This window comes from Patagioenas fasciata, chromosome Z (genome assembly GCF_037038585.1).
Source record: "Patagioenas fasciata isolate bPatFas1 chromosome Z, bPatFas1.hap1, whole genome shotgun sequence".
Taxonomy (NCBI): domain Eukaryota; kingdom Metazoa; phylum Chordata; class Aves; order Columbiformes; family Columbidae; genus Patagioenas; species Patagioenas fasciata.
The window spans coordinates 73,314,656-73,342,375 of record NC_092560.1 but is presented as its reverse complement, the minus strand read 5'-3'; the positions used below and the strand labels follow the sequence as shown (position 1 = coordinate 73,342,375).

Genomic DNA, 27,720 nt, shown 5'->3' with positions numbered 1-27,720 from the left:
GCTGTCACAAATCACCACGTTATTTTCCATATGCCTTAGCACAATTTCCAGGAGTATCTGCTCCACGATCTTGCTGGGCATAGAGATGAGACTGAGGTCTCGGTGATTCTTGTGCAAAAATGTTACCAGTCACCCAAATCTGGTGTTTTCACATGACATACATTCTCAACATAGCCTCCCACAGGCATCAAAACTTCCTAGATGCCTTTGGACCCAGCACTATGGTCTGGTTACAGTTATACCAAATGAGGCATTGCAGTTATCTCTATGCACACTCCTAGTCTGCAGCAAGAGCACAAAAACGTGACTTAATGTTTAACTGTCTCTCATGGTGAGCTAAGGAGCATCCCCTTAGCTTGTGAACTAAGAAGACAGTCATTAGGCCCAGCTGATGGTATCATTAGTTTCATTGCAGTAACTTAATATCTATCACGGCCCTAAATGTCTGCTGCTGAGCATGTGAACATGTACACAGGTCTGACAGCTGTGATCACTGGATAAAAGCCCTATATGGGCCTGCACAGTATGCAAATCCTGAGGAGACAGGCATACTCAGAACACATCTGATCTCACCAAAAATAGCCAGCAAGAAGGTTGCGGTGATGAGGCTGAGGTTACCTTTGAGGAAAATACTTCTGTGTCTCATTCCAGGGAAGGTTCACAGCCAAATGCAGAGAGATGTGCCCTTGCCACTAATAGTGGGGTGTCTCCTTCTTTACGGACATAGTTGAAGACACATCCTGGATCCCAAAAAAAATTTTCATTACCCTCCTTGTTCTATTCCTAACAGTATTTTTTGAAAGTGTGACTTTCGCTTCACTGCTAAAATTCAGAATTGCAAAGACGTCATGTTGTCTACCTTGAGTTTAGTAAGGCTTTTGACACTGATTCCCATAACATCCTCACAGAAAAACTAAAAGAAGAACAGGTTAGATAATTGTACAGTGAGGCGAACTGAAAACTGGCTGAATTGCCATGCCCAGAAGTTTGTGATCACCAGCGCAAGTATGGTTGGAGCCAAGCCACTACTGGTATAGCCCAGGGGTCAATACTGGGGCCAATATCGTTTAACATCTTCATCAATGACGCAGATGATGGGGCCGAGCACTACTTCAGCATGTTCAAAGATGGTACAAAACTGGGAGGAGTGGCTGTATGATGAAGATCAACAAGGATAAATGCAAAGCTCTGCAGCTGAGGAGGAATAATACAAGGCATCAGCATGTGCTGGAGGGTGACTGGCTAGAGACCAGCTCTGCAGAGAAGAACCTGAGGGTCCTGATGAACAACAAACTGATCATAAGACAGCAACAACTCATAGCAAAGGCAGCCAACAGCTTCCTGGGCTGTATTATGAGGAGTACTGCCAGCACGTGGAGGGAGGTGATCTATTCCCTAAACACAACACCAGTGAGGCCACACCTGGAGTACTGTGCCCAGTTCTGGGTTCCCAGTAAAAGAGATATAGACTTACTGAAGCAAGTCCAGTGAAGAGCCCTAGAGATGATGAAGGGATTGGAGCATCACTCATGTGACAGGAGTCTGAGAGAGCTGGGACTGTTCTCCCTGGAGAAGAGAAGGCTCGAGGGGATCTTATTCATGTGTATAAATAACTAAAGGGGGGAAAGAAGAAGAGCAAGCCAGGTTCCTGGTGCCTGGACACAAGAGGCAATAGGCAAAAATTAAAAAATATTAAATTTTTTCCTGAACAGGAAAACACTGTTTTACTGTGAGGTTGGTCAAACACATTGCACCAAGAGGCTGTGGAGTCTCCATGCTTGAAGATACTCAAAACCTGACTGGACATGGCCCAGCACAACCTGCTCTAGCTGACTCTGCTTGAGCAGAGGGGCTGTACTAGAGGGTCTCAAGAGGTCACTTTCAACCTCAACCATTCTGTATGACTGTGTGAAAGAGGAAAAATTACTAGTGTGCTTTAGGATTATACACAGGCCTACTTATTTAATTGGGATGTGTCTTTCTGATGTTTAGAAGGCTACCATATTTCTTTTGCAAGACACAAATTATCTTATCAACATCCTAAAGAAGAATGCAGGTGAACAGTGAAAATCAGCGTGCACAGACATGCCTGGTCCATTTGCTTGCCACACATTTCAGCATTATTTGCACACAGGCAGCTAGTGCTTTTGTCTTCAAGAGCAGCAGAGCTCTACATATTCTATTGAAGTAGCTTCTGGATTTTTTTCCTTTTTTTTTTCCTGCCTAAAACCTAACATAGAAGTGTAGAAAAAACAAGTCCTTCTTTTCTATGTAAATTGGATATGCCAAAGTCAGAATCAGAGCATCTTGTTCTCATCTCTGTATATGGATTTCACTCCTGCAATCTGCAACCTTTAAAATCCAAGCTCGTGTTAGTAGTTACAAAGTGCAGTTTACTCATACTGGAATGTTAAACATTAAATAGCAGCATCATATTTTTAACAGTAGGATTCTTGCTTGCCATCTCAAATGCTGGACAAGAATACATTTAATAAATAATTCATTTCATGGTTATGTTAATTATATCATTTATTTCTGAGACACAGGCCCAACTTCACTCACAAATAAAAGCTTGTTTGAAAGCAAGAAAATATATTAGTCTGATCTTGGCATCTTTTCCTGAATCTCCTGTCACAGAATCAAGCTCAACATGATAAAAGTAGAGTTCAGTTTTCCTTTGCTTCTGTCTCATTCATGAAAGAATCATTTAGGTTGGAAGAGACCCTCGAGATCATTGAATCCAACCATGTCTCTAAGAACCTCATCTACAAGTCTTTCAAACACTTCCAGGGATAGTGATTCCACCAGTTTCCTGGGCAGCCTGTTCCAATGCCTGACAACACTTTCCATGAAGAAATTGCTTCTAATATACAATCTGAACCTTCTCTGGAACAACCTGAGGTCATTTCTTCTCATCCTATCTCTTGCTACTTCAGAGAAGAGACCAACATCCTCCATGCTACAATCTCCTTTCTGATAGTTTTAGACAGTAATAACGTCTCCCCTTAGCCTCCTTTTCTTAAGGCTGAACAGCCCCAGTTCCCTCAGCCACTCCACACCAGACTTCTACTCTAGAGCCCTCAGCAGTTTTGCTGCCCTTCTCTGAACTCTCTCCAGCACCACAGTGTCTTTCTTGTGGTGAGGGGCCCAAAACTGAACACAGGATTCAACGTGCAGCCTCGGCAGTGCTAAGTACAGTGGTACAATCACTGCCCTGGTTCTGCTGGCCACACTATTCCTGATACAAGCCAGGATGCTGTTGGCCTTTTTGGCCATCTGGGCACATTGCTGGCTCATATTCAGCCAGTTGTTGACTAATACCCCCAGATCCTTCTCCACCAGGCAGCTTTCCAGACACTCTTCCCCAAGCCTGTAGTGCTGCCTGAGGTTGTTGTGACCCAAGTGCAGGACCTGACACTTGGCCTTGTTGAAGCAATTGGCCTCAGCCCAATGAGTGAGCTGCTCCAGATACCTTTTAATAGCCTTCCTTCCCTCCAGCAGATTGACACTTCCACCCAACTTGGTGTCATCTGCAAACTTACTGAGGGTGCAGTCAATCCCCTCATCCAGATCACTGATAAAGATATTAAGCAGAACTGGCCCCAATACTGATTCCTGGGGAACATCACTCATGGCTCCATTCACCACAACTCTTTGGGCCATCCAGCCAGTTCTTTACTCAGTGAAGACTACACTCATCCAAGCCATGAGCAGCCAGTTTCTCCAGCAGAATGCTGTGGGAAACAGAGTCAAAGGCTTTACTAAAGTCTAAGTACATCCACAGTCTTTCCCTCATTCACTAAGTGGGTCACCCTGTCATAGAAGGAGATCAGGTTGGTCAAGCAGGACCTGCCTTTCATAGATCTGTACTGACTTGGCCTGATTGCTTGGTTGTCTTGTATTGGCCATGTGATGGCACTCAGCATGATCTGCTCCATGACTTTTGTCGGCACCAAGGTCAGACTGACAGGCCTGTAATTCCCTGGATCCTCCTTCCGGCCCTTCTTGTAGGTGGGTGTCACATTTGTGAACCTCCAGTCAACTGGGACCTCCCCAGTTAGCCAGGGCTGCTGAGAAATGATGAGAAGTGGCTTGGTGAGCACCTCCACCAGCTCCCTCAGCACCCTTGGATGGATCCCATCTGGCCCCATGGACTTGTGGGTGTCCAAGTGATGTAGCAGGTCACTAACCATTTCCTCTTGGATTATTTGGGCTCCCTATCCCTGTTTTCCAGCTGTGGGAGCTGGGTACCTGGAGCACAACTGTTCTGACTATTAAAGACTGAGGCAAAGAAGGTATTTAGTACCTCAGCCTTTCCCTCATCTTCTGTCACTATGTTACCCCCTTCATCCACCAGCGGGTGAAGGTTCTCCTGAGCCCTCCTTTTGTTGCTGATGTATTTATAGACGTATTTTTGTTCCCTTTTACTGTAGTAGCAAGGCTCAGCTCTAGTTGGTCTTTGGCCCTTCTAATTTTCTTCCTGCATAACTTCACGGCATCCTTGCAATCTTCTTGAGTAGCCTGTCCCTTCTTCCAAAGTCATATATTCTCCTTTTATTCCCAAGTTCCAGCCAAAGCTCTCCCTTCAGCCAGGCTGGTCTTCTTACCCACCGGCTTATCTTTCGGCACACAGGGACAGCCTGCTCCTGAGCCTCTAAGATTTCCTTCTTGAAGAGTGCCCAGCCTTCCTGGACTCCTTTGTCCTTTGGGACTGCCTCCCAAGGGACTCTGCCAGCCAGCCTCACAAACATGTCAAAGTCTGCCCTTTGGAAGTCCAAGGTAGCAGTTCTGCTGACAATCCTCCTTACTTCTCCAAGAACAGAAAACTCCATAATTTCACGAGCACTATGTGAAAGACCACCTCCAACCAACACATTACGCACGAGTCCTTCTCTGTTCACAAACAACAGGTCCAGTGTGGCACCTTCCCTGGCTGTCTCACCGACCAGCTGTGTCAGGAAGTTGTCTTACATACACTCCAGGAGCCTCCTAGACTGTTTCCTCTCTGCCGTGCTGTATTTTCAGCAGACATGTGCTAAGTTGAACTCCCCCTCAAGAACAAGGGCTAACTATCATGACACTTCTCCTAGCTGCCTGCAAAATAATTCATCAACTGCCTGCAGAATATTTTGTCTGCCACTTCATCCTGGTAGGGTGGTCTGTAACAAACACCCACCAGGATTACCTGCCTTGTTAGCCTTCCCCCTGATTTATATCCACAAACACTTGTCAAGCTTGACAATCAAAACACTCCCTAATATACAGGGCTACACCGCCTCCTCTTTCTCACCTGTCCCTTCTGAAGAGTTTATAGCCATCCAATGCAGCACTCCAGCTGTGGGAGTCATCTACTGATGGCAATTACATCATAGTTTTTCTGCTGCACAATGACTACCAGCTTCTCCCATTTGTTGCCCATGCTGTGTGCATTGGTGTAGATGTGCTTCAGCTGGGCTGTTGATCCCACCACCTTTATGCAGTGACAAGTCGTAATTCCTTTTTGACTATGCTCAGGTGCCTCCATGGCTTCTAATACATCTATAACCTTTGTGTCTTCATTATCACACAGTTCCCCTACCTCCACTGGGACGGCACACTGAGGGGCCTTTGTAGCACCGTATCCCCCAAACGCCGGTATGCCACCTTGGAATTTGTCTCTGCTGCGCCTGGTTTTCTCCCCTTCCTCTTTCAAATCTAGTTTAAAGCTCTTTCAATGAGCCCTGTTTACTCCTGTCCAAGGTACTTTTACCCCCCTTGAGAAAGGTGCATCCCATTTGTTGCCAGTAGGCCATGTGTCATGTAAACCAACCTATGATGAAAAAACCCAAAATTCTGCCAGTGACACCGGTTCTGCAGCTGGGTATTGATCTCATTGTACTCTGAAACTGGAGAGACTGAGAAGAATCACAGAATCACAGAATGTTAGGGATTGGAAGGGACCTTGAAAGATCATCCAGTCCAATCCCCCTACCAGAGCAGGAACACCCAGATGAGGTTACATAGGAATGTGTCCAGGTGGGTTTTGAATGTCTCCAGAGAAGGAGACTCCACAACCACCTGTTCCAGCGTCTGTCACCCTTACTGAGAAGAAGTTTCTTCTCAAATTTACGTGGAACCTCTTGTGTTCTAGTTTGAACCCATTACCCCTTGTCCTATCATTGGTTGTCACCAAGAAGAGCCCGGTTCCATCCTCCTGACACTCACCCTTGACATATTTATAAACATTAATGAGGTCACCCCTCAGTCTCCTCCAAACTAAAGAGCCAGGTCCCTCAGCCTTTCCTCATAAGGGAGATGCTCCACTCCCTTCAGCATCTTTGTTGCCCTGTGCTGGACTCTCTCCAGCAGTTCCCTGTCCTTCTGGAACTGAGGGGCCCAGAACTGGACACAATATTCCAGGTGTGGTGGCGCCAGCGCAGAGTAAAGGGGAAGGAGAACCTCTCTCGATCTACTAACCACCCCCTTCTAATACAACCCAGGATGCCATTCTTGGCCACAAGGTCACAGTGCTGGCTCATGGTCATCCTGACACTACTTCTGCTCCTGATCCCTTAGCCAGTCATCCCAAGGCCCTGAAGTCCCTCTTGATTGCCTTTGGATTTCCTACTGTAATCTCATTGTTGCCTACATGAAACATTAGTAGAGGATAATAATCTGAGGGCCTTAGGGCAAGAAGTTTTCTCTTCACGCCTTTAACTCTAGCCCTAGGGAGGCAGCAGACTGCCCTAAGAAGCAGGTCCAGTCTGCACACAGAGCCTTCTGTTACCTTTAGAATGGAGTCTCCTATGACAACAACCCACCTTTTTTCTTTATAGCAGCAATTTTGATTAACAGTGCAGATCAACTTAGCCTCTGTGACACCTCCAACTTAGCTGAACCACCTTCCTCAATATTGTTGTTTGGTTCTACTTGCAGAACCTCACACTTATTTTGCAAGCGAACCTGGGAAAGAGAGATGGTCTATATAAAAATGCTGCTGTTTTGTCTATTTATTAAAACACTAAGCCCTTTTTATTCCTTCCCTTGTTCTTCTCTCCTTTAAGTATTAACAACTGTTTCATCTCCATTCCTTTGGACAGAGCCCTGAATTATTTTCTGTTGCCATTTCTCAACCTGCCTCTTTGTAGCTTTCCTTTCTGGATGTCTCCATCTTGCAGCTCTTGACATTCTCCACTTCAACTCTAACAGTGGGTTCCCTTCACTCTGCATTACGGATATGCTCCAAAGGCCTTGGCAGCTTCCCTTAGGCTCTTCCTGTCATAGACCCACTTTGGGGTGCACTGCTGAAATTAGTAATATTTTTGGCCATTAACTTTGAGAGCTTGGGAGTTTGTATTCAATACCCTATCCTTGAAAGCACTTCTATAGCATGATCAAAATTCCCCTGATGTATTCCCATGACCATGCAACCAAATAACAAACACCTGGACATTAATACATTCCCAAAATAGAGGTTTATGAAGACAAAAGGGGACAGCATAGTGACAAACGTGTCCTGATTCATTGTAGGAAGCTAAAACAAAATAGTCACAACCCCTGTTTACTCAGTGAAGGCTTAGAGAATAAAGACAAGTTTGGTTGGTTTGTTTTTGTCGTTTTTGTTTTTTTCTCCAGAGAAGCCATTTGACATCCAGTTCTGTCTCTTTGGTTTGGGCTCTCTCTGGCAAATCTTTCAAATCTTTCCTACTGGGTGAGCTGTTAGCAAATCTGGTATGCCATGGCAGGGTTCCAGCCAACAGCTTTCTTGTTTCTTCCGAGAGAGAGAAGCTTTGCTCTTCCCTCCATAAACCCTTCCTGGCCACATTGCCTCCACACTCTCTTGCACTTCCCCAAAACTCCTTTGAACCAAGCATACCAAACTGACTTATTTGTTTAGTTTTCCCTAATTTATAGTTTTCTGTCATGTCAGTGAATTGAATGGATTCACAGAAGGATTCAGCAAATGCCGGAGCTCATGCAAGGTACCTCATGGGAGTCTGTTGGGACCTGGGAAGTGTAGGTGAGAAATCTACTCTTTTTATTACAGTAAACTATGAGATCAGAGATCCTCTTCTTGTGAAATGGCAGCATGAGACTACCTGCAATAGTTAACTCAGTACCTGAAAATATGCAGTTACAGATTTAGGCTTGCAATTTGCAATGGATTAACCCACTCCTGAAAACAGTGACAAAAAGACAGAAGAATCTATAAACATCTAAGTTATTATCCAACAGCTCTTTATAACTTAATTACCAGATAATGGTGCTAATCCTTCCAAACCTATTCTCATTATATGTAGAAAAGCTTAATCTAAACACACGCAATCTCTACTTTTCATTATAGAGTTACATCAAATTGTTTTTAAAGGTTATTTCTTTTAGAAAGGAAATTAAACCACAATGAGAATCCCATCAGATAATAGTACATTTCCAGTCATACCTGTGATCATACTTGAAATGATTAACGGTAGAATGATGAGTTTGAGCATTCTCATCAGCACTTCACCAGGAAAGGAAAAGTAGAATTTATCCAGGTTAGACAGTTTGGCATATTCCCGTACCAGCACGCCGACTCCAATACCTAAAGGCACATAAAAAAGGGACACAAATTAGCAGTAATTTATAGTAGAGACATGGGGGAAAAGAAGGAAAATAGGAGAAAAACAGTAATACCAAAAGAGCAAGCAAGAGGCACATTTTTACGGCCATGGTGGAACTTCTAAAGCAAATCAGAAAAAAGATGTTTCCTCTCCTGTTCCATATACTGATGATGGGAGCAGTAATAATACATATAATTCTGAACTTGGAGGATGTCCTTAGGTATGTCTTTGGAATAATCTTGGTTATGCCCTCTCATTATCAGTCCAGTGCAGAAGTGACTTTTCACCTGTTTCAACTAGCTCTGGAAGACCCAAAACTGGCATTAAATAAACTAATGTAATATATAAACACTACTGAAGTTTAAAGAAAGTTACATGATTGATACAAATATTTTAGATAATTTGTACTGGCAAAAATATGTCTACCCAGTAGCAATACTTGCTGCACTACATAATTAGAAAAGACTGTGACTACCAGGGAATTTTTCAACAAAAATACACTCATCATATTTCACACTCATTCCACTAAATGACCAAATACAAAATACCAGACTGTAAACATAATCCATGTTTGAGCCACTGCACAAGGTACCTTTGTACTTTCTCTTATATTTGGATTATATGAATTATTGGATAGTTCTAGCTTCTGAGAAAAATCACACGTAAAACTTTGACCAAAAGAAAATCAATCACGGACCAAAAGACTAATTACTTCAGCTTGACTGGCAATACCTTTATTTTTCATTTTAACATGGCTATCAAATGAAAACCACTGGTATAGGAAATGTGTTTTGTTTGTCAGTGTTTAGAAGCCATTACAACTGTTTATTCATGTACAAACTTCGTAATGCTTCAGTCCTGGCTAAATTGAGTATCAAGAGATCCAATTTCTAACTGGATTCTGTGAGAGACACAGCAACTCAGAACCCTTCATTACTGAGTGTTGAAAGGTCTAATCCACATGAATAGCTTCACTGAAGTTAATGGAATTATTTACACCCTCAGGTATTTTAGTGACATTAGTGGTGTGTATTTTGCAGATTAGTTACAACAGCACAAGAACGTGTTCCAGTCTACCTTGACCAGCCTCAGTGGCTAATGTAAACTTGCAGGGTCCCAGGAAAGCTCCTAGTGCCCAAGCTAAGTGCACCTCTTCCCCTGGTGTTATTTTTGACGGCATACGAGCCATTTAAATTATATATTGCTCAAGAAGCTGGTGTAAAGTTTGCGTACACAGGCTTATAGGATACATTCTTTATCTTAATAAAGTTGTGGAGGCAGACAATACCAGCAGGTTCAAAAGCAGATTTAGGCAATCAACAGACAACAGGTCCATATTGTTGATATTGAAGGAAACAGGCAGGGATCCCATATCCAATTATCTACTAAAGAAGAAACTCATTAACATTCTCTTCCAGAAAGTAAGGATTTTTGCAAAAATTCTCCCTAAAGATTCACCATGGTTGTTTTTTTATAGCTCGTATGCTATCTGGATGTTGCTTGATGCAGAAATGTAAACCATGAGTTATCTTCACAGAATTTGCCTCTGGGAGCACAAAAAGATAACAAAGTATCTCTCCTGTGCTCTATCTGCACATGGTAAAACAAGCTAAAAGAAAACAGAAGCAGATAATTAACTCAGTCTTTACTCTTAATATGGAGATGGAAAATGAAGGCAAATAGGTTGCTCTAAGCAACTACTAAGATTTCTGATTTAGGTGTCACCTGTGGCAGCAAACACAGTTTAAATTCCTTGCAACAATCTCGCATCTTAATAGCTCTGAAGACACTTGCAATATTATGTAAATGCCCTTGACCAGTGAGTGATAAGACACAATGACGTCCAGGTTGCCCAGATAAATGGTTGATGCCCCATCCCTGGAGACATTCAAGGCCAGGCTGGATGGGACTCTGAGCAACCTGGTCTAGCAGAAGGTGTCCCTGCCCATGTCATGGGGGTTGGACTAGATGAGCTTTGAAAGTGCATTCCAAACCAAACTATTCCATTATTTTCTACCTATTCTATGATATTAGAATTTTTCCTTTCATTTCTCTTTTTTATTCATGGAATATATTATTTCTGCTTTTTCATAAGAGAAATACATCTCTTTTCCAGCTTGTTGTCTTTCTTTTTCCCCAGTTTCCACCACTTCACCTTCTTGTCCATGCTAAATTGCTTTTCTTTCTTTTCCATCCTCTCTCTTTGCTCTTCCTTCTTGCCCACATGGCTAAGTTAGGTTACAGTTTTCACCACAATAGCAATCCTCTGCTTACAGCCCAATGGCATGTGCTGGCTGAGGCCCAGACTTCTGCAATACTGGGCAAAAGGGAAGAATGAAGGCAGAAAAAACAGTACAATCCTATGTCTTTAATTTTCTAAGGGAAATATCTCCTTGCAACTGTGCACAGTACAGCACATGCTGTACAGCATGGTGTATACGTTTTCCCTCCCAGCAGCCATTGACACCGATGCAGAATGTGTAGTCTGGGTCCCTGGGACTGGAATACATAGAGAGGCTACAGGACACTTCTCTTGTCTGAGCCCACCTGAAACAGTTCATGTCTCAACTCATTGGTACTACTCCTCAAGGTACCAAACAGTCCTTTTATAAGCTTGATAACCAACATAAAATCCTCCAAAGAAAGGCCATAAGTGAAGACTAAGAGAAGTGAGGGTGAGGGTAAGAAGATCAAGAGAAGAAAAACAGAGTGAAAGAAACTCACTGAAAACGAGAAATCTGTTTGCACCCATCTTTCAGGCAGCCCCAGGTGGCACAGCATATAAAGCCAGAGGGAACACATGTTTCATATGTAAGGGATGGCCCATTTTTTTGTTGTGTTACTCAGGGAAAGGGGAGCAGGAGGTGCTGCAGGGGACAGAACCTGCAACAGGCTCACTGCGTGTAGCACTCGATCCATCACATCTGCAAAGCCTGAGGCTCTCCATGGCCCAGGAGATGGCTGTGTGTAACAAGGAGGCAGAACCAGTCTGGTCTGGTCTGCATACATGTGTGCAGCGAGTGAACCACAGAAATTAGGTAAAACGTGTCCTGGGAGACCATTATGCTGTAGGTTCTGCATATCTGCAAAGTTAACTCAGTGACATTTGGGTATCTGGTGAACACTCATTTATCACAATCTGCACTACATCTAAAGTATGTCTTTTTTGCAGATTGATGTTGTTTCAGTAGTGTTGTCTAAGAGAAAAGGCAAATTATTTCCCTGGGAACAACTATAGGACTAGTACATTCTTCTTCAGGTACTGTACTTCATGACACAGATTTGGAAATGAGTAAGACGAAAAACCACACACCTTGTTCAAACAAATTTCATAATCTCTGGGGTCATCCATACAAGCACAATGAGGAACGTCACAGATCGTCCTACAGCTATTGTAAACTCATAAAAATGTGATGTCCTCCCAGCAGCCACCTGAGCAACCAAACGTGGAGACTGTTTACAGTTTTTCAGGAGTGATGGCTGAATCCTTAAGCCTTTTATGCAGAATTATGTGGGGTCAACACAATTCAGATCTTGAATTTGAAAACTCAGAACTCCTGAGTAGATGAATCTGTTTAGGACAGGCAGTATGAAGTTACTTGCTTTATGTTGTCACCATTGTGGGTTAGATGCTGTTCAGAAGCTGATTACATCTTTGATAACAACATAGCAAGACGCTATGCACTCTTACATTCTTCATGCTCACTTACAGGTAAAACAACTCATGATTCAGAAACAAATAACTGAAGTCCACACATAGACATGCCTAGTTCTATTTCTTACTGAAAGAGAATACAAACCAGGTAAAATTGTTATCTACCAGGCAGGATTCCCTAATACGTTATTTTACTCATGGATGACAACATGGGATGCAGAGTGTTAACTAGCGAGGAGTTCTCACTCCACCACTGTGCATTACACTGCAGAAACTGCACATCACCTTCAACTCCCACTGACTTTATTTTGGGAATAATCCTTAGGAATAAAGACAATAAGAAAATAAACCCAGTATATATTTCTGGAAAACAAACACCTCTTTTGTAAAATGATCTGTTCTAAATTATACCATGTTCCTTTTAGAAAAAATGTGGGATTTACTTTTCCTGGTTTTATTTAAGTCCAGCATGCAGAAACTCCATTTCCGGGAGCAGAGTGAGTGATTCTGGCTAATTCTGATAGACACTGAGGGAATTATAGGAATTCTGCTTTGCTATGGCATTGAAAGAAGAAAAAATATGGGCTCATCTCATGGTTCAAACCTGAGAATATTTAATTGCACTGTAGCAACATGAATTGTTCTATTAGCAAAGTGATTAAGCTCTTCGTAATTTCACATGATATGCTGTTCACAAGACAGACTAAAATACAATTACTTCTGTCATATTGGTAAGTCTTAATTGGATTATCTTTACAGCAGATGATTCATGAGACTGAAAAGGTTGGCAAACAAAGTTCCCTGACTTGATTTGAAACACAATAAAAAACATTCAATATAAACATGTCAAATTACAGCACAGGCAGGCAAGACTCTTGCAGTCTGAGTCCTTCAGTAACATTTTATAAAATCCATTTTGCTTTTGCTTTCTATAGAGTATATTTAATATCACTGGCTCTCTCTTAACTACAAAGAAATACACAGTGCCAAATATAGAACACTAAAATAGAGCGTGTAGAAGAAATTATTTAACATGATTTCACCTTACTAATTCAGCTCTCTTTGGATTATTTTTAATATTTTCTAATGTTACACACTTTTACTGTTTTCCACTCCACTTGACAATTAATATTCCTTCCAATAAACGTACTGATGTTGAATGAAAATAATAAGATTTTTAGAAAACTGCAGGCAACTACTGAGGTAGGATTTAGAGTCTCTGGGGTGTAATTGCATGGCAACTGATCTTAACTCTCTGGATGCTGGTGTTGCCCAGACTACCAGCTTGCTTACAATGATACCTGAAGAAAAGTCCTTTTAGAAATCTTCTAGAAGAAGAAAGCTCCCAAGTCATATCTTGGTCTACTGAAAAATATTTAGTAGGAATGTACTGGAGGAAGGTGTGCTCATTCCTCCGCCACGGTGAGACCTCGTGTCCTCTCTCTGATTAACCTATTGAGGGTGCAGACGCTGTAAATTCCTTTGCACAAATGACAGTCACAGAATCATAGAATCACAGATTGTTAGAGATTGGAAGGGACCTCGAAAGATTATCCAGTCCAATCCCCCTGCCGGAGCAGGAACACCCAGATGAGGTTACACAGGAAGGTGTCCAGGTGGGTTTTGAATGTCTCCAGAGAAGGAGACTCCACAGCCTCCCTGGGCAGCCTGGTCCAGTGTCTGTCACCCTCATTGAGAAGAAGTTTCTTCTCAAATTTAAGTGGAACCTCCTGTGTTTCAGTTTGAACCCACTGCCTCTTGTCCTGTCACTGGTTGTCACATTATCCGATTGCAGCGCAAAGCAAATCCGGGTGGACAGTGGTTCCCTGCGATAGACCTTCAGGAATTAAGACAAAGTGGAGCACTGGCCAGAGGGGGAAAACCAGCCCCTCCAGTGAGGGGTACTCCTCTTACACAGGTGTGAAGGCCGCAGCAACCGACAAAGCTGTGTAACTCCTGGCGCTTTCTGTGCTGCAGAAGCCTGTAGCAGGGCTGATAATACAGAGCAGCCTGTAGCAGACACTGATAACACAGAGCAGCCTCTCTGCAATGCAGCCCTGTACAAGACCCACCCCACCCTTAGTCAAACCAAGGGCAAGTATTTTGTCCAGCCAAGGAAAGGAAATAATGGCAATTCTCCTGTGAATATGAACAGTGGACCAATGTTCTCCCAGACTGGCAATGTGCAGATGGCTAAGCAGTTTGATAATTTAACAGTCTCTCCTATTGGACTCTTCATTTCCTCTCAGTTATCTAAATATGCTGTAGATGAATTTCATGTGTACATATCTTCCAAGTATTTTCAGTATGCAGATGTAACTTCTACCTAAGAAAGTAAAGGTAAAAGAATACAGTTGAAGTAAAGAAAAAAAACCTTTACAATTGTGCTGCATCTGTATGTGTATTTCAGTACAGTAATGAGAACTGCTGTACAGACCTTATGTATAGGAACAGTCCATTAACATACAGAAAAAATACAGAGGTGTTGTGAAGAATTCCATCCTTGGTTAGTCCCTAACTTCATTAAGATAAATTTGTATCAGAGATAAAATTTGCCTCTTTCACAGCCTTTCAACAAACTCGGTGACTCATCCAATTTGTGAAGTGCAGTACTTAAAACATTAACATAATAAACACCATATTATAAAGATTGTGTCATAAATTAAGTAATGTGGGGAAACTGACAGGTCCTTCCCATCAGCTATACAACACACATTTCCTCATTAACTGGATGTGTCCTGGTGAAAGCACCTCTTCTGTTGGGGAATAGTGTGTGAAACTCATCAAGGCTTCAGGAAAAATGATCTCAAACTAAAACACAGGGAAAGAAGGACTATAGTGTAATGAAAAGAATAAGTACTTTACCTTCTGAAATGAGATTTAAGAGCTTCATTTGTCCAACATGGATGAGTGAGCTAGAAATTCAGAAAATGGTTGAACTGCAGAGAAAGAGCAATGTTTTAACAAATGGATGCATATTGAACCTGAATACATTTGGATTGGAAATTGTAAGGCTTTCAACAATCAGACTGATGAATATAGCTTCCTAGGAGGATGTGCAGCACCAAGGAGGCTACCTAGCTTTAAGATGGAGCACGATATGTTACAGAAGTTTATATAAAATGGTGTAGCCTGAAGCAGCGGTGGACTGGATGTGATAACCCAGGAGATATCTTTCTATCTCATGTTCTTGTGTTTTACAGTAAAACTGAAATATAATGTGATGATGGTAACTTGCCCTTCTTTTGCAGACCTTCCCCATGACCCCTGCTAGCTGTCACTTCTAAACCCACTACCATTCTCCTTCACCCCACCCATCTGCAGCTGGAGGCTTCTTTAAATATGACCTATCTCCTCTGCAGTCATCCAGACATCTATAGGTGTTGTGGTTTCCTCCATGTCTCCAAATCCATGCAATTTTATGTGACAGTGCTTTCATTTAGACCCCTTTCGTCACTCATTTCAGATCCTGCCATGTCCCCAGTTTTTCTGTTTCTAGGGTCTAATAGTTTATCTACCCGGTCTAACATATTACAACACAAATGGCAGCATTACAATGCCACAAAAAAATAGAGCATTTCACCCTTTCTTGCAAAAGCTTACTGATCTTATGTTCTTTTCACAAGATTTGATTGCTATTGCAAAGCTGTATAAGCACCTTTGCACATCCTATATGGCCCAAGAGATACGAGCTCAATGGAGCACATCAGTAAAAATACAGCTTCATTTAACACTCCTGAAACACATAAGAAACTAAATGGTTGGCAACGGTATAAGAAAGGCAAAAGGCTAGTAATTGGGAATATCTGGCAGATTCTGAACCTTGCTACAGCTTCTGTTTTAAACTGTGATGAAAGGAAGGACAGTAAACAGGACATACTGTTCTAGCTATCCCCTTGCTGGAGAGGCAGTGGAATGATTCTGACTGTAACAAATTGAGATAAGCAGTTGGAAAGGCAATTTAGTGGAAACTAAAGAGAGAGAGATAGTGACATGCAGAAACGGCATTATTCTGAAACTAATGAAGACGTCAAAGGGTTGAGAAATCAGATATGACCTAGAAAATCAGTTCATATTAAGCAAGGCCAGGTTGCTTGTGGTTCCAAAAGCATGAGAGGACCAAGAAATAGCTGTCTTGGAACATACTGAGAAAACACTTAGAATATATATCATCCACAGAACTTGTTATCACGACACATTTAATCTTCTGGCATGCTACCAGATTGTCATGGAATGTGTAATATCTGGAACAATGGTAGATAGAAAAATAAATCTGGAACATAAAGTCCAATATAACTCTGATCTTCAGCACAATTAGAGGTAAGCCCAGGGCAGCATGACAGTGTTTGGGGTCACGATATCAGCAACATCCTTCAGTCTGGCACCTCAGCAGTGGTAGGGGTTGGAAAGCTGTATGGTAGCAAAGACACAAGATAGAAACCATGGTCACAAAGGAATTCGATCTTCTCACTACAAAAAGGTGTCAGGATCAGCTGATGTGCAGCTATACAAATGCAACATATGGAAGCCCCTGTGCAGTAGAAAAGCTATTATAGAGTTAATATGCTGGAAACATGGTGGCATGACTCCTGCAACTGGAGTGCTGCATTGGATGGCTATAAACTCTTCAGAAGGGACAGGCAAGGAAGGAGAGGAGGCGGGGTAGCCCTGTATATTAGGGAGTGTTTTGATTGTCTGGAGCTTGACAAGGGAAATGATAGCTTGACAAGTGTTTGTGGATATAAATCAGGGGGAAGGCCAACAAGGCAGATAATCCTGGTGGACGTGTGTTACAGACCACCCTACCAGGATGAAGAGGCAGACAAAATATTCTGCAAGTAGCTGAGGGAGTTCTCCCAGTCGCCAGCCCTTGTTCTCATGGGGGACTTCAGCCTACCAGATGTCTGCTGAAAATACAACACAGCAGAGAGGAAACAGTCTAGGAGGCTCCTGGAGTGTATGTAAGACAACTTCCTGACACAGCTGGTCGGTGAGACAGCCAGGGAAGGTGCCCCACTGGACCCATTGTTTGTGAACAGAGAAGTACTCAGAGGTAATGTGTTTGTTGGAGGTGGCCTTGAGCACAGCGATTATGAAGTTACCCAGTTTTCTGATCAAGTTTTCTGTTCTTGGAGAAGTAAGGAGGATTGTCAGCAGAACTGCTACCTTGGACCTCCATAGGGCAGACTTTGATCCGTTTGTGAGGCTGGCTGGCAGAGTCTCTTGGGAGGCAGTCCCAAAGGACAAAGGAGTCCAGGAAGGCTGGTCGCTCTTCAAGAAGGAAATCTTAGAGGCTCAGGAGCAGGCTGTCCCTGTGTGCTGAAAGATGAGCCATTGGGTAAGAAGACCAGCCTGGCTGAAGGGAGAGTTTTGGCTGGAACTTGGGAATAAAAGGATAATATATGACTTTGGAAGAAGGGACAGGCTACTCAAGAAGATTGCAAGGATGCCATGAAGTTATGCAGGAAGAAAATTAGAAGGGCCAAAGACCACCTAGAGCTGAGCCTTGCTGCTGCTGTAAAAGGGAACAAAAATACTTCTATAAATACATCAGCAACAAAAGGAGGGCTCAGGAGAACCTTCAATACAGACGACACCAAATTGGGTGGGAGTGTCAATCTGCCTGAGAGTAGGAAGACTCTACAAAGGGATCTGGGCAGGCTAGATTGATGGGCTGAGGCCAGGGGCCTCAATTGCTTCAACATGGTCAAGTGCTGGGTCCTGCACTTGGGTCACAACAACCCCAGGCAGCGTTACAGGTTTGGGGAAGAGTGTCTGGAAAGCTGCCTGGTGGAGAAGGATCTGGGGGTGTTGATCAACAGCCAGATGAACATGAGCCAGCAGTGTGCCCAGGTGGCCAAGAGAGCCAACAGCATCCCGGCTTGTATCAGGAATAGTGTGGCCAGCAGGACTAGGGAAGTGATTGTACCACTGTACTCAGCACTGGTGAGGCTGCACCTTGAATCCTGTGTTCAGTTTTGGGCCCCTCACTACAAGAAAGACATTGAGGTGCTGGAGAGAGTTAGGAGAAGGGCAATGAAGCTGGTGAGGGGTCTGGAGCACAAGTCTGATGAGGAGCAGCTGAGGGAACTGGGGCTGTTCAGCCTTAAGAAAAGGAGGCTGAGGGGAAACCTTATTGCTCTCTAAAACTATCAGAAAGGAGGATGTAGCATGGAGGGTGTTGGTCTCTTCTCTCAAGTAACAAGTGATAGGATGAGAGGAAATGCCCTCAAGTTGCACCAAGGAAGGTTCAGATTGAATAGTAGGAAAAATTTCTTCAGAGAAAGTGTTGTCAGGCATTGGAACAGGCTGCCCAGGGAGGTGGTTGAGTCACCATCCCTGGAGTTGTTTAAAAGACACATCGACGTGGCACTTAGGGGCATGGTTTAGAATTCGACTTGCCATAAGTAAGAATGCCTTCCACAAATTCTGTAAGGCTTTAGTAAAATAGAAAAAAATGTAGATTTGCAAACAGTACAAGTATTGTTTGTGAGTAGTCTCAACGTGAACTTTATCTATTTGTTGGAATTTATAAGAACTGTCTTTATGTTTTGTTAATACGAAAATAGAAAGAAAAAATCATAATTACATTGTGCTACTTTTTCCTTAAGCAATATTAGGAAATTAGAAACAGTAAATATTTTGCTAGTATTTGTATTGGTGTTATTGTTTCAAATGGAAATAAATATTTCATTGCCTTTTATAGCTTTGGGACTTTGTAGAGTGTAAGGTGATGTTAGGCTCACGACTTCCAAAGCTCCCTTTATATACAAGTTCAGCTCTAGCAACAGTTTCACTTCACTTTATGTTAAAGCAAGGGACAAAATACATGGACAACAGGAAAACTTTGCTTGCAAGAAAAACAAAAAAAAGTTAGGTTTTCTTTGCTTCAAAACAGCACAAGAGCAAAAGAGGCACAAGGCTTGATTTAGTTATATTTGGTTTCTTTTGTTGGCTGTGTTTCTGGATCAGAGCACTTTTGATTCTCAGTAGTATGTGAAACTCTCAGACAAAACTCTTGGCCATTCTGCATTTTACCTTGTGTCTTTAAATAGATTCAGACATTCATTCTGAATTGCTGAGTTTCAAACATTACTGAACAGATCCTATCCTGTATTGAATTGTATGCAGTGTGACAGAGAAGAACAGACACAACTGTCTAAAGAGGCATAAAAAGTCACAAGTATCATCTGTGCTGCTCTAAATGACACCAGGGACTTCTGCTAAGTTGCCATGCTACTACAGTTGATTCAAGAGGTCTGGTCTTCACTTGTTATAAATTCCAAATTAATTAAATGTTATGCTACAGAATTAATTTAAGGAATCAGATGTTTGCATTACAACTATACTTGTCAGGAACTGACAGGGTAAGAATTCCCTTGCTTTAGTATACTCCCTTTATTTTTTTTCCTGCTGTCAAGGAAAGAGCTCTGTTTTTGCTCATGTATTTGAACAGGTAATTAATCTGCTTCATTGTTTGTAACCTTCACAATGCATTGTGCAAGCAAAGAGAAATGGTACCAAAGAAAGCCTAAACTAAGCTAATAGGTCACTTTTTGGTAAAGTTATGAGGAAGTGGTTATTAAAAACAGTGAAGCCATTTACTCCATATCCAGAATGGGCTTTTTATATTGCACCTGTCAGAGACTGAAAGAACTTACTGGGAGAAACTGAAAGAATTTACAGCTTTATGGGGTTTAGAGGCTGCAAGCTACATTTGCGAAAGAAACTCCCCACCCTCGGAGAGCAGGGCGAGCTCCCCGGATTCAGGGTGGCCTTCTGCATGGTGAGGGGCTGTCAACAGAGTGGCATGGTACTAATTGTTATTGTCAACACCCTGTCAGACATTAATTCTTCTAAGAATGCACTGGTGGGCTTCCAGTAATGCTAGCATGTGCTGACGCTGCTCTGACATGGATGAATTTCAATAGGAGCTAGTGCTTTTAAAATGAGCTGATTACACAGGAAGCCTAGCTCTTCTAGCTGCAGTCAGCAGGTGTGAATGCACCTGACCTTTTTTTTTAAACACAGATCTGTGAACAAAAAAATATTCTTACAGGGAGATATTACTACTTAACACTGTAATATAAAATAATATTTTTCATTAGAATTGAAGAGAATAAATTTTTGGCATATGGCCTGCTTGGGTGATACCATAAAATACACTAAACAGAAGCTCCAGTGCCCGCTGCACTCATCAAATCCTGGAAAACAGCTATAGTTGTACCACTGAAAGTTTCTGCAATGCTGATGTTTCAGATATGAACAGCGTATATTTTAATCTCTCTTCCCAACGCAGGGAGAAAAGGAAGTCTGATGCCAGCCTCAAGCTTCCAGCAAGGTAACTGGACAAGCAAGGTGTCTGATCCCGCAGAAAATGAATGAACACCACCTTGGAGGTACAAGCATCGGGTGCCCACCATGTTGGAGATGTTCGCCTGCTCGTCCCCACTCTCAGCCGCTCCACCACCACCGCCCAGCACTGTAGCTCTGCATTCGCCTGCTCTCTGGCCCCCTATCCCCCAGCTGTCCCCAGGCTGTTCCCACTGTCACCTCGGACAGCTCCTGCTCACCCTGCCCTACGCTGAGAGGACATGGAGCCCCGATTCTCTTAAGATCTGAGATGTCCAGTATGAGCGCAGAGAGTCACGTACATATGTAAAGAGAAGGACGATGGAGGAACTTAATGGCAGGGCACAGAAGGGTCCTTCAGTGCACCTACGAACCTTTAACAAACATGATACGTGGCTGTCTGAAGGAGGGATACCTGCCATTCACAATCTCTTGTGATTGGTGGCTGTACCTATCTAAATGTTGAACTTCTCATATCTTCCTGATGAATATCTAAACAATTCCAGTGTCCCACACATACGCTGTTCAAAAAATCCTTCAAAGTCACAGGCAAGCTTACAGGTGTCTGAAGTTCTGAATTTGTTCAGGAAGTGACAGATGCCCCATTAAGCAACAAAAAAGAGTATTTGTAACCTGCATATTCATGCAAACTGAATCCCTCATAATCATGTTATCCAGCCACAGAACTATTACAAAAAACATATTGATCTCATAGATCTGAAAAATCTAAGTATTCAAAAAAAATTGCAACCTACTTGCATAGACCCCTGAATATGTAAAAAGATCTCTGCTTTATTATAGTGTGCCATTGCGACTCATGCCTCAGATCATTTGTACTCAAATGACTTACACTTTGACCTCTGCTCTAAGAAAAAAAAAAGGCTGTTCTGCTGAAGAACTACACAGGACTACAAGCTATTAGGCTACGGCCTGCAGACTAATGAATAAGTATTTATACATCATCAGCCTTTTCACCTTCATGACTGGTTTGGTTGCATGCAGCGGTGACCTCCTGCAGACAAAGTGATGACAAAAAATGGATGCTCTATGAGAATCCTATGAAGTGTGACTTAAACTCTCACCTTCGCAATTGTCCTTTGGAAACCTGTTACAGGGTGAGTAAATTTCAGTGATATTTCTGTTTTATTTTGACTTGATTGTACAAACTGAAGGCAATATAACTTACTTTATTAAAGGCTGAAGAAGCATTTGAAGCAAGTAGACTTTTAAAATGCTTTTGTTAGCTCAGCTGCTTTGGGCTCAGTAAGGTCAGTGGAGCAAAGAGATGCAAGATATTCCTCCTTTTGCAGCTACCTGTGTGAGGCTGCTGCTCTCCTGCCCCTCTGCCTTCTAGAGAAAGGCAGGGAGACAGGAGAGGCACAGATGAGCCCAAAACTCACCTGAGTCACTGGCCAGCACAGATGACCCACTGCACACTCCAAGTATGCGCTAAGAACTAATGAGCAATGAACTTCATTCTCAGGCCTTGTGTTCAGGCAAATCCATCACTTGAAACTGTGCAAACCAGAAGCCTATCAATTAGCCCTGAGTCTGAAATTGACTGAATCTGAGCTCATAGATCTCTCCCCAACAGTTTGATGATCTGATGCAGAATCTCTACTAAGGAAAGAAAAATAATCTCTTGAGTTCCAAGTTTTGTTTTCTTTGAATAATATATACAGGTGTTTTGACCAAACAGATATAACATTCTTAAGATATTTTGTGCACAGATATTAAATAACTGCCCCCCAAGTGCTATAAAAGAAACTGGTTTTTTTAATGTCAATAACAGGCAAATGATTGAATTCTTCAAATACATCACACAAAATAATTACCCTTGAAGGAAGAAGTGTTTGGAATTCTCAGGGGTTTCTGTCTGTCTTCTCTTGTCAGAGATGCACGTAAGTAGTCAGGAACACTTTTCAATTTAGGAAAAGATATGCATATCTCACTAAGATGCCGAACACAGCTCTGATAATGATGAGCAAAAAATCATTATTCCATATTATAATGCTGGACTATCAGACATCTTGCAGCACAGCTGGACACCTTTCACAGTACATTTCCACAGCTTGCTGCATTTGATATTTCCACTCCTCACTCATGCATACTTTTCTGAAAAGTCTGATCATATTTTCTGCTTTCAAAATTAGGGATACTCTTCTGTTCATGAATCCTAAATTGGTCCTCCAAACCAAGCAGATTAATAAACCTCAGAGCAATTTCCCAGTGTATATTAAAAAAGAATAAATACATAAATTTAATGATGAAGGGCTTGTGGACTCCAGGTATATTACAAACATTCCTCAAGCTGTAATAAAAAGATAACACACAATTCAACTGAGCTATCCTTACCAGGATTTCACTGTTCTCCTTGTGTATCTTATTGCACCTCCAAGAAATACCGAAAATGCAGCAGACACACAGCTACTTGCAAAATGTAATTTGGTCCAAAGCTCAAGGGATTTTTATGAAGACTCTCACAGGTAGAGAAGTTCAAAAACACAAGAGGTATCTGGGCACCTGTCACTCTCTTACTATGAGTTCCCATTAGGTATTAGGGATATTAGGGTCAGTTTGTCCCCACAGCTCCCACAACACCAGGCTCTGTGGCTCTCAGGGAAATCTCCTTTCAGGATCACATCACACACTTCAGTTCTACCTACATTTACTGATGATAATGAGAGAGGAATATTTCTTAACCACTTCTGTAACTGGGAAGTAAGTACATCAACCCACAGTATACCTGACAGGAATACACAAAAAACCAATAGTACACACACAGGCACATACACACACTCCTCCAGTTGTACAGCCAGATTTTCAAAGCAAGCCCTTAGCACTCAGTACACAGCACTTAAGAAAAACTTTCCACTTTCTAAAGTGGTGAAAAAGAACCAAGAACTTTCAAATACTGAATGTGTGGAAGATGACACACATGTGTAGGTAAGAACATCTCTGATCATAGCTTCTATATAGCTAGGTGGAATTCTAAAAGAATAATTCTCTCCTGAACAAACACGCACAGAAATAGGTATGTTCCAGTCAAAATTCAAACCAGCAGAAAAGTCATCTGAAAGAGACTCGTCAGACAGCAAGTGCTGTTAATGAAATACCTAAAGCAGCACTCCTCTACAGGAGCAATAATGTGAAAGAATCTCTCCTTGCATAGCATCACAATAATCACCAGAAGAAAATAAAAAAGGTGCGTGACTTGGACCAAAACTGCATGGAAAAGTCTCTTTGGCGAAGTCATTTGACAGCTTCTCTTGGCCTTCTTTCCCACCTGTCCTCAAGAAGATGGCATCCAACTCTCATCTCCTTCAGAAACTTCAAAGAGAGGAGAAATCCTCCTATATTCACAGTGACACCCCTGAAAACAGTGCTGAAAGCAGGGTGGCATTGCCAAACTTTTCCAGTTGTGCTGCTTGCTTAGGCCATCAGAAGCACGCCATTGCCACTGCTAATGCTCTCCAGCCTCCACCTCCAGGGGGGTTCCAACCTGCAGACTGAGCCAGGGGACCCCGCGTCCCCCTCGCCGCTCAGTCCTGACAGACGGAGCTGTGCGAATGCACAGCCGGCCGTGCGGCGGCCAGGAGACCCGCAGCGCCCGTGCACGGCGGGCTCACCGACACCCATCCACCCGGGTCACCTGCGGGTTTTGCAAAACACTGTTTTAGCGGACTAATTACCCGACCTTCGTCACGGGGGCTTAAGGAATGCGTGCCGGGAAGGCCCGGCCCACAGGGTTCCGGGCACGCCGCGGTTCGGCACCCTGCCGCCGGCCGGCTCGCTGGGGTGAGGGGAGCTGCGGTTACGTGCGCGAACTCCCCGTTTTGGATCGGCCGCCGCGGCACCCCTGTGTCACTGCGGACCTGCTCCTCGCGGCAACGGCGACGCGATGCCGCGGAGCTCCTGAGCCTGCCTGCGCGCCGCCGGGGGAGCGCAGCCGGCCCCTCGCCCGCCGCTACCGCCGTTAGCTCTCCGTGCCACCGCCGGGATCGGGCCGGGGGTGCCGGCGGATCGCCCCGCAGCGCCCGGCCCGGTCCCGCAGCCGCGGAGCGCCCCTCGCTGGCGCTGTCCGGCGCTCCGCCGCGGGCCCGGGTCTGGCGCCGCGCCGGCCTTGCGACGGGCAGGGCCGTAACGTGCCGGGCGAGGGGCGGCGGCGCGGCATTCCCTCCCTGCAGCGGCCTTCGCCCCCTCACTCACCCAGCAGCACGGCGGCCACCGTGCTGAGCAGGAGACAGTTCTTCTTCAGGAAGACCGGGCAGCTGCATCCCTTCCTGCCCGCCTTCGCCATAGCGGGGGGCGATGGGCCTGGGGCGCTCCACGCCGTGCAGAGCCGAGCCGAGCCGAGCTGATCCGATCCGATCCGCCTGCCTCCGTGCGTGCGCTCCGCGCTGCTGCGCGCTTACAGCGGAGAAGCGGAGACGTTGCACCTCACCTGGCAACGGGAGAGCCCCGCCCTTCGCCCGCCCCTCGGCCTGCCCGCCCCGCGGCCAACACCGCGGAACGTTCTCATCTTCCCTGCCCCGCTGCCCCCCGCAGCCGGCCCGCGGGGTGAGCCCCGGCTGCCGGCCAGTTCGCTTCCTGTCGGGCTCTCACCGCGTCCTCCCGGGGCGCGGCCCGGGCAGGGGAGAAGGCAGCACCCCTCCTGGACCCGCCTTCCCCCGGGACCGCTGCCCGGAGCGCTTCACCTCTCAGCCCCCAGCAGCCCCGGGCCGCCGGACAAGGCGAGGGCGAGAAGGAGCAAAGGTCCCCGGCGGGCCCTGCCAAAGGCTGGCAGCGTGCAGCAGTGCGGGGAGGTGCCATGCCCGAAACGCACTGCCCTGGCATGCGTCCCTGCTCCCTCAGGCTTTATGCCCTGGTCTGGTTTGAGCTGATGGGTTTTGTGCAAGAGACATGTGAGCCAGCCCCCACCATGCCTGACAGCCCCCCTGGCCTCATTAATGTTTATAAATATGTGAAGGGTGAGTATCAGGAGGATGGAGCCAGGCTCTTCTCTGTGACAACCAATGATAGGACAAGGGGCAATGGGTACAAACTGGAACACAGGAGGTTCCACTTAAGTATGAGAAGAAACTTCTTAGTGAGGGTGACAGACGCTGAAAGTTGTGGAGTCTCCTCCTCTGGAGACATTCAAAAGCCACCTGGACACATTCCTGTGTAACCTCATCCTGCTCCGGCAGGTGGATTGGACTGGATGATCTTTTGAGGTCCCTTCCAATCCCTGACAGTCTGTGATTCTGTGATTCTGTGGCTGAGCGGAGGTTGCCCCCACGGCAAGGCCTGTGCCGCCAAACCGCCTGCCAGTGACCTCCATGCTCTGCAGGGCGGTGTGGGAGGCCCAGGGCCCCGGGCAGCTGAGGTGACCCTGGGTGTGTGTGACTGCTGGAAAGCCACCAGTGGTTGCGCTGGTGGCGATCTCAGGTTAAATATTAAGGGGAAATATTCTGCCCTGTGCTCCTAGTTGGAAAATTGGGGGTATGGAGTACAGGAATGGATTGTAGGATTTCCCACTGGGTTTCTATCATGGCATGTTCAAATACCAAATTTGTGAAGAAGCATTTATTTCTCCATGCAACTGCTTGACCATGGTCTCCTTCCCTTTGCCTGTCCATATGCATAATTAAAGTCTGTGTAATGTTGGGGCCTAATTCTTGTAGAATTACGGTAGGATTTTCAGTATCTGTTCATCAACTTGTTGATTATGATTTTCAAACTTGGAGATCGATTAGTAAATGTAAGCAGAAAAAAAAAGTGCTGTTGTCTTGCTGAATGACATGAAGGAGAGTACAGAATGAAAGTTTTATTTATCCATTTATCCATTCCAAAACATACCCTAGGGAAGTTTGCATTATTTCTGTCTGTGATGACCAGGTAACGAAGGCCTAGGGCAGATCAGCAAAAACTGCAATTGATAGCTTGTGACACTTCCTCTTCACATGGATGTGACTGTTCTAGGTGACAATGACAAATACCTTGCTGAGGCAGTGAAGAGCACTGAAACCCACCTGGATGAGATGCAGGAGCCATCATTTATTCCAAATGCTAAAACCTGGAGCCAGCTGCATAAATTTCTGTAGAGATTCCTAAAAAAGTGGCCTTATTTTTCAAATGTGTTGAGCAACTGCAGTAATTTGTCTGCATCTGTCACCATTAATTAGGAAAATTTAATTAAAAAATAAAAGGAAGCCTAGTGGTAGAAAGGAAGGAGATGAGTAAGTATCATATTAATTTAATTAAATCATAAAAGGTTCTAGGGCACTTAAAAGGAAAGCTGGCATACTACCATGTTACAAAGCCACAGAAAAAGCAAACCAAAAATAACTAATGCAAAGAAACAGTAAGAAACACCATGATCATTACAGGCTTTGGTACAGAAAGGTGGCAAAATATGAGTCGCATTGAAGAGATATAGGAAGAAAAAGGCACATGAGGCTTCAGGGTGGGCAGGATCAGGCTTATCTTGTGCAGAAGCGTTGGTTCTCTGGCCTTGGTTCTCACTGCCACAGAGAGTAATTTTATTTCCTCACACATATACTGGGAACCTCAGATGTTGCTTTCAGTAAGCAGAAGGTCTGATTTGTCCCAGGAGGCAGGGACGTGGTGCCCCTGTGGACAGCAGCAACAAAACTAGTTGCAAGACAAATTCAGAGTTTAAGCCTTCCTTTAACTTTCTGTCTATTCACTTTCTCATGTATCCCTTCTTACAACATACTCTGCTTTTCTCTCAAGCTGCTTTGGTGAGCTAGAGGAAATAACTGCAATACAATTGTTACTGGAAAACAGCTAAAATTAAGTTAGAGTTTACTTCTTCATCCACGGGAGTTTCCATGGTTTGTGTGTTTCTCTTAATTCTTTAAGCATCCTTTTTCACATTAAGGATTTCATAGTACCTTTTGGGGAGAGCTACAATTGTCTGCATTACTCCTAGCACAAATAATGCCCTCCTGCTAGTATAAAGCAATGTGGTTGTAGATGATATATGTCTTCCTGGAGCTTGCAATATCTGGAAGGAGTTGTGTAACCTTAGAAAAAACATAATACAATTACGCTATATAACTCATGAAGGCTAGAGACATCTCTTATTTCCATGTTCTGCAGCAGTAGAACAATATATATTGAATTGTA

At 43.9% G+C, this 27,720-nt stretch overlaps 1 protein-coding gene across 1 annotated transcript in view; it reads right to left on the bottom strand.

Annotated features, from left to right (window-relative positions):
* Positions 1–25,258, bottom strand: part of SLC1A1 (solute carrier family 1 member 1) — a 63,924-nt gene extending 38,666 nt beyond the window's left edge. Inside the window, exons 1-2 of the mRNA XM_065861158.2 lie at positions 24,796–25,258; positions 8,420–8,560 (exon numbers count right to left, since the gene is read on the bottom strand). Coding sequence (XP_065717230.1) covers positions 8,420–8,560; positions 24,796–24,886 — 232 coding nt within the window. The 5' untranslated portion in view covers positions 24,887–25,258. The remainder of the gene's footprint in view (positions 1–8,419; positions 8,561–24,795) is intronic.
* Between the last annotated feature and the right edge of the window lie 2,462 nt (positions 25,259–27,720).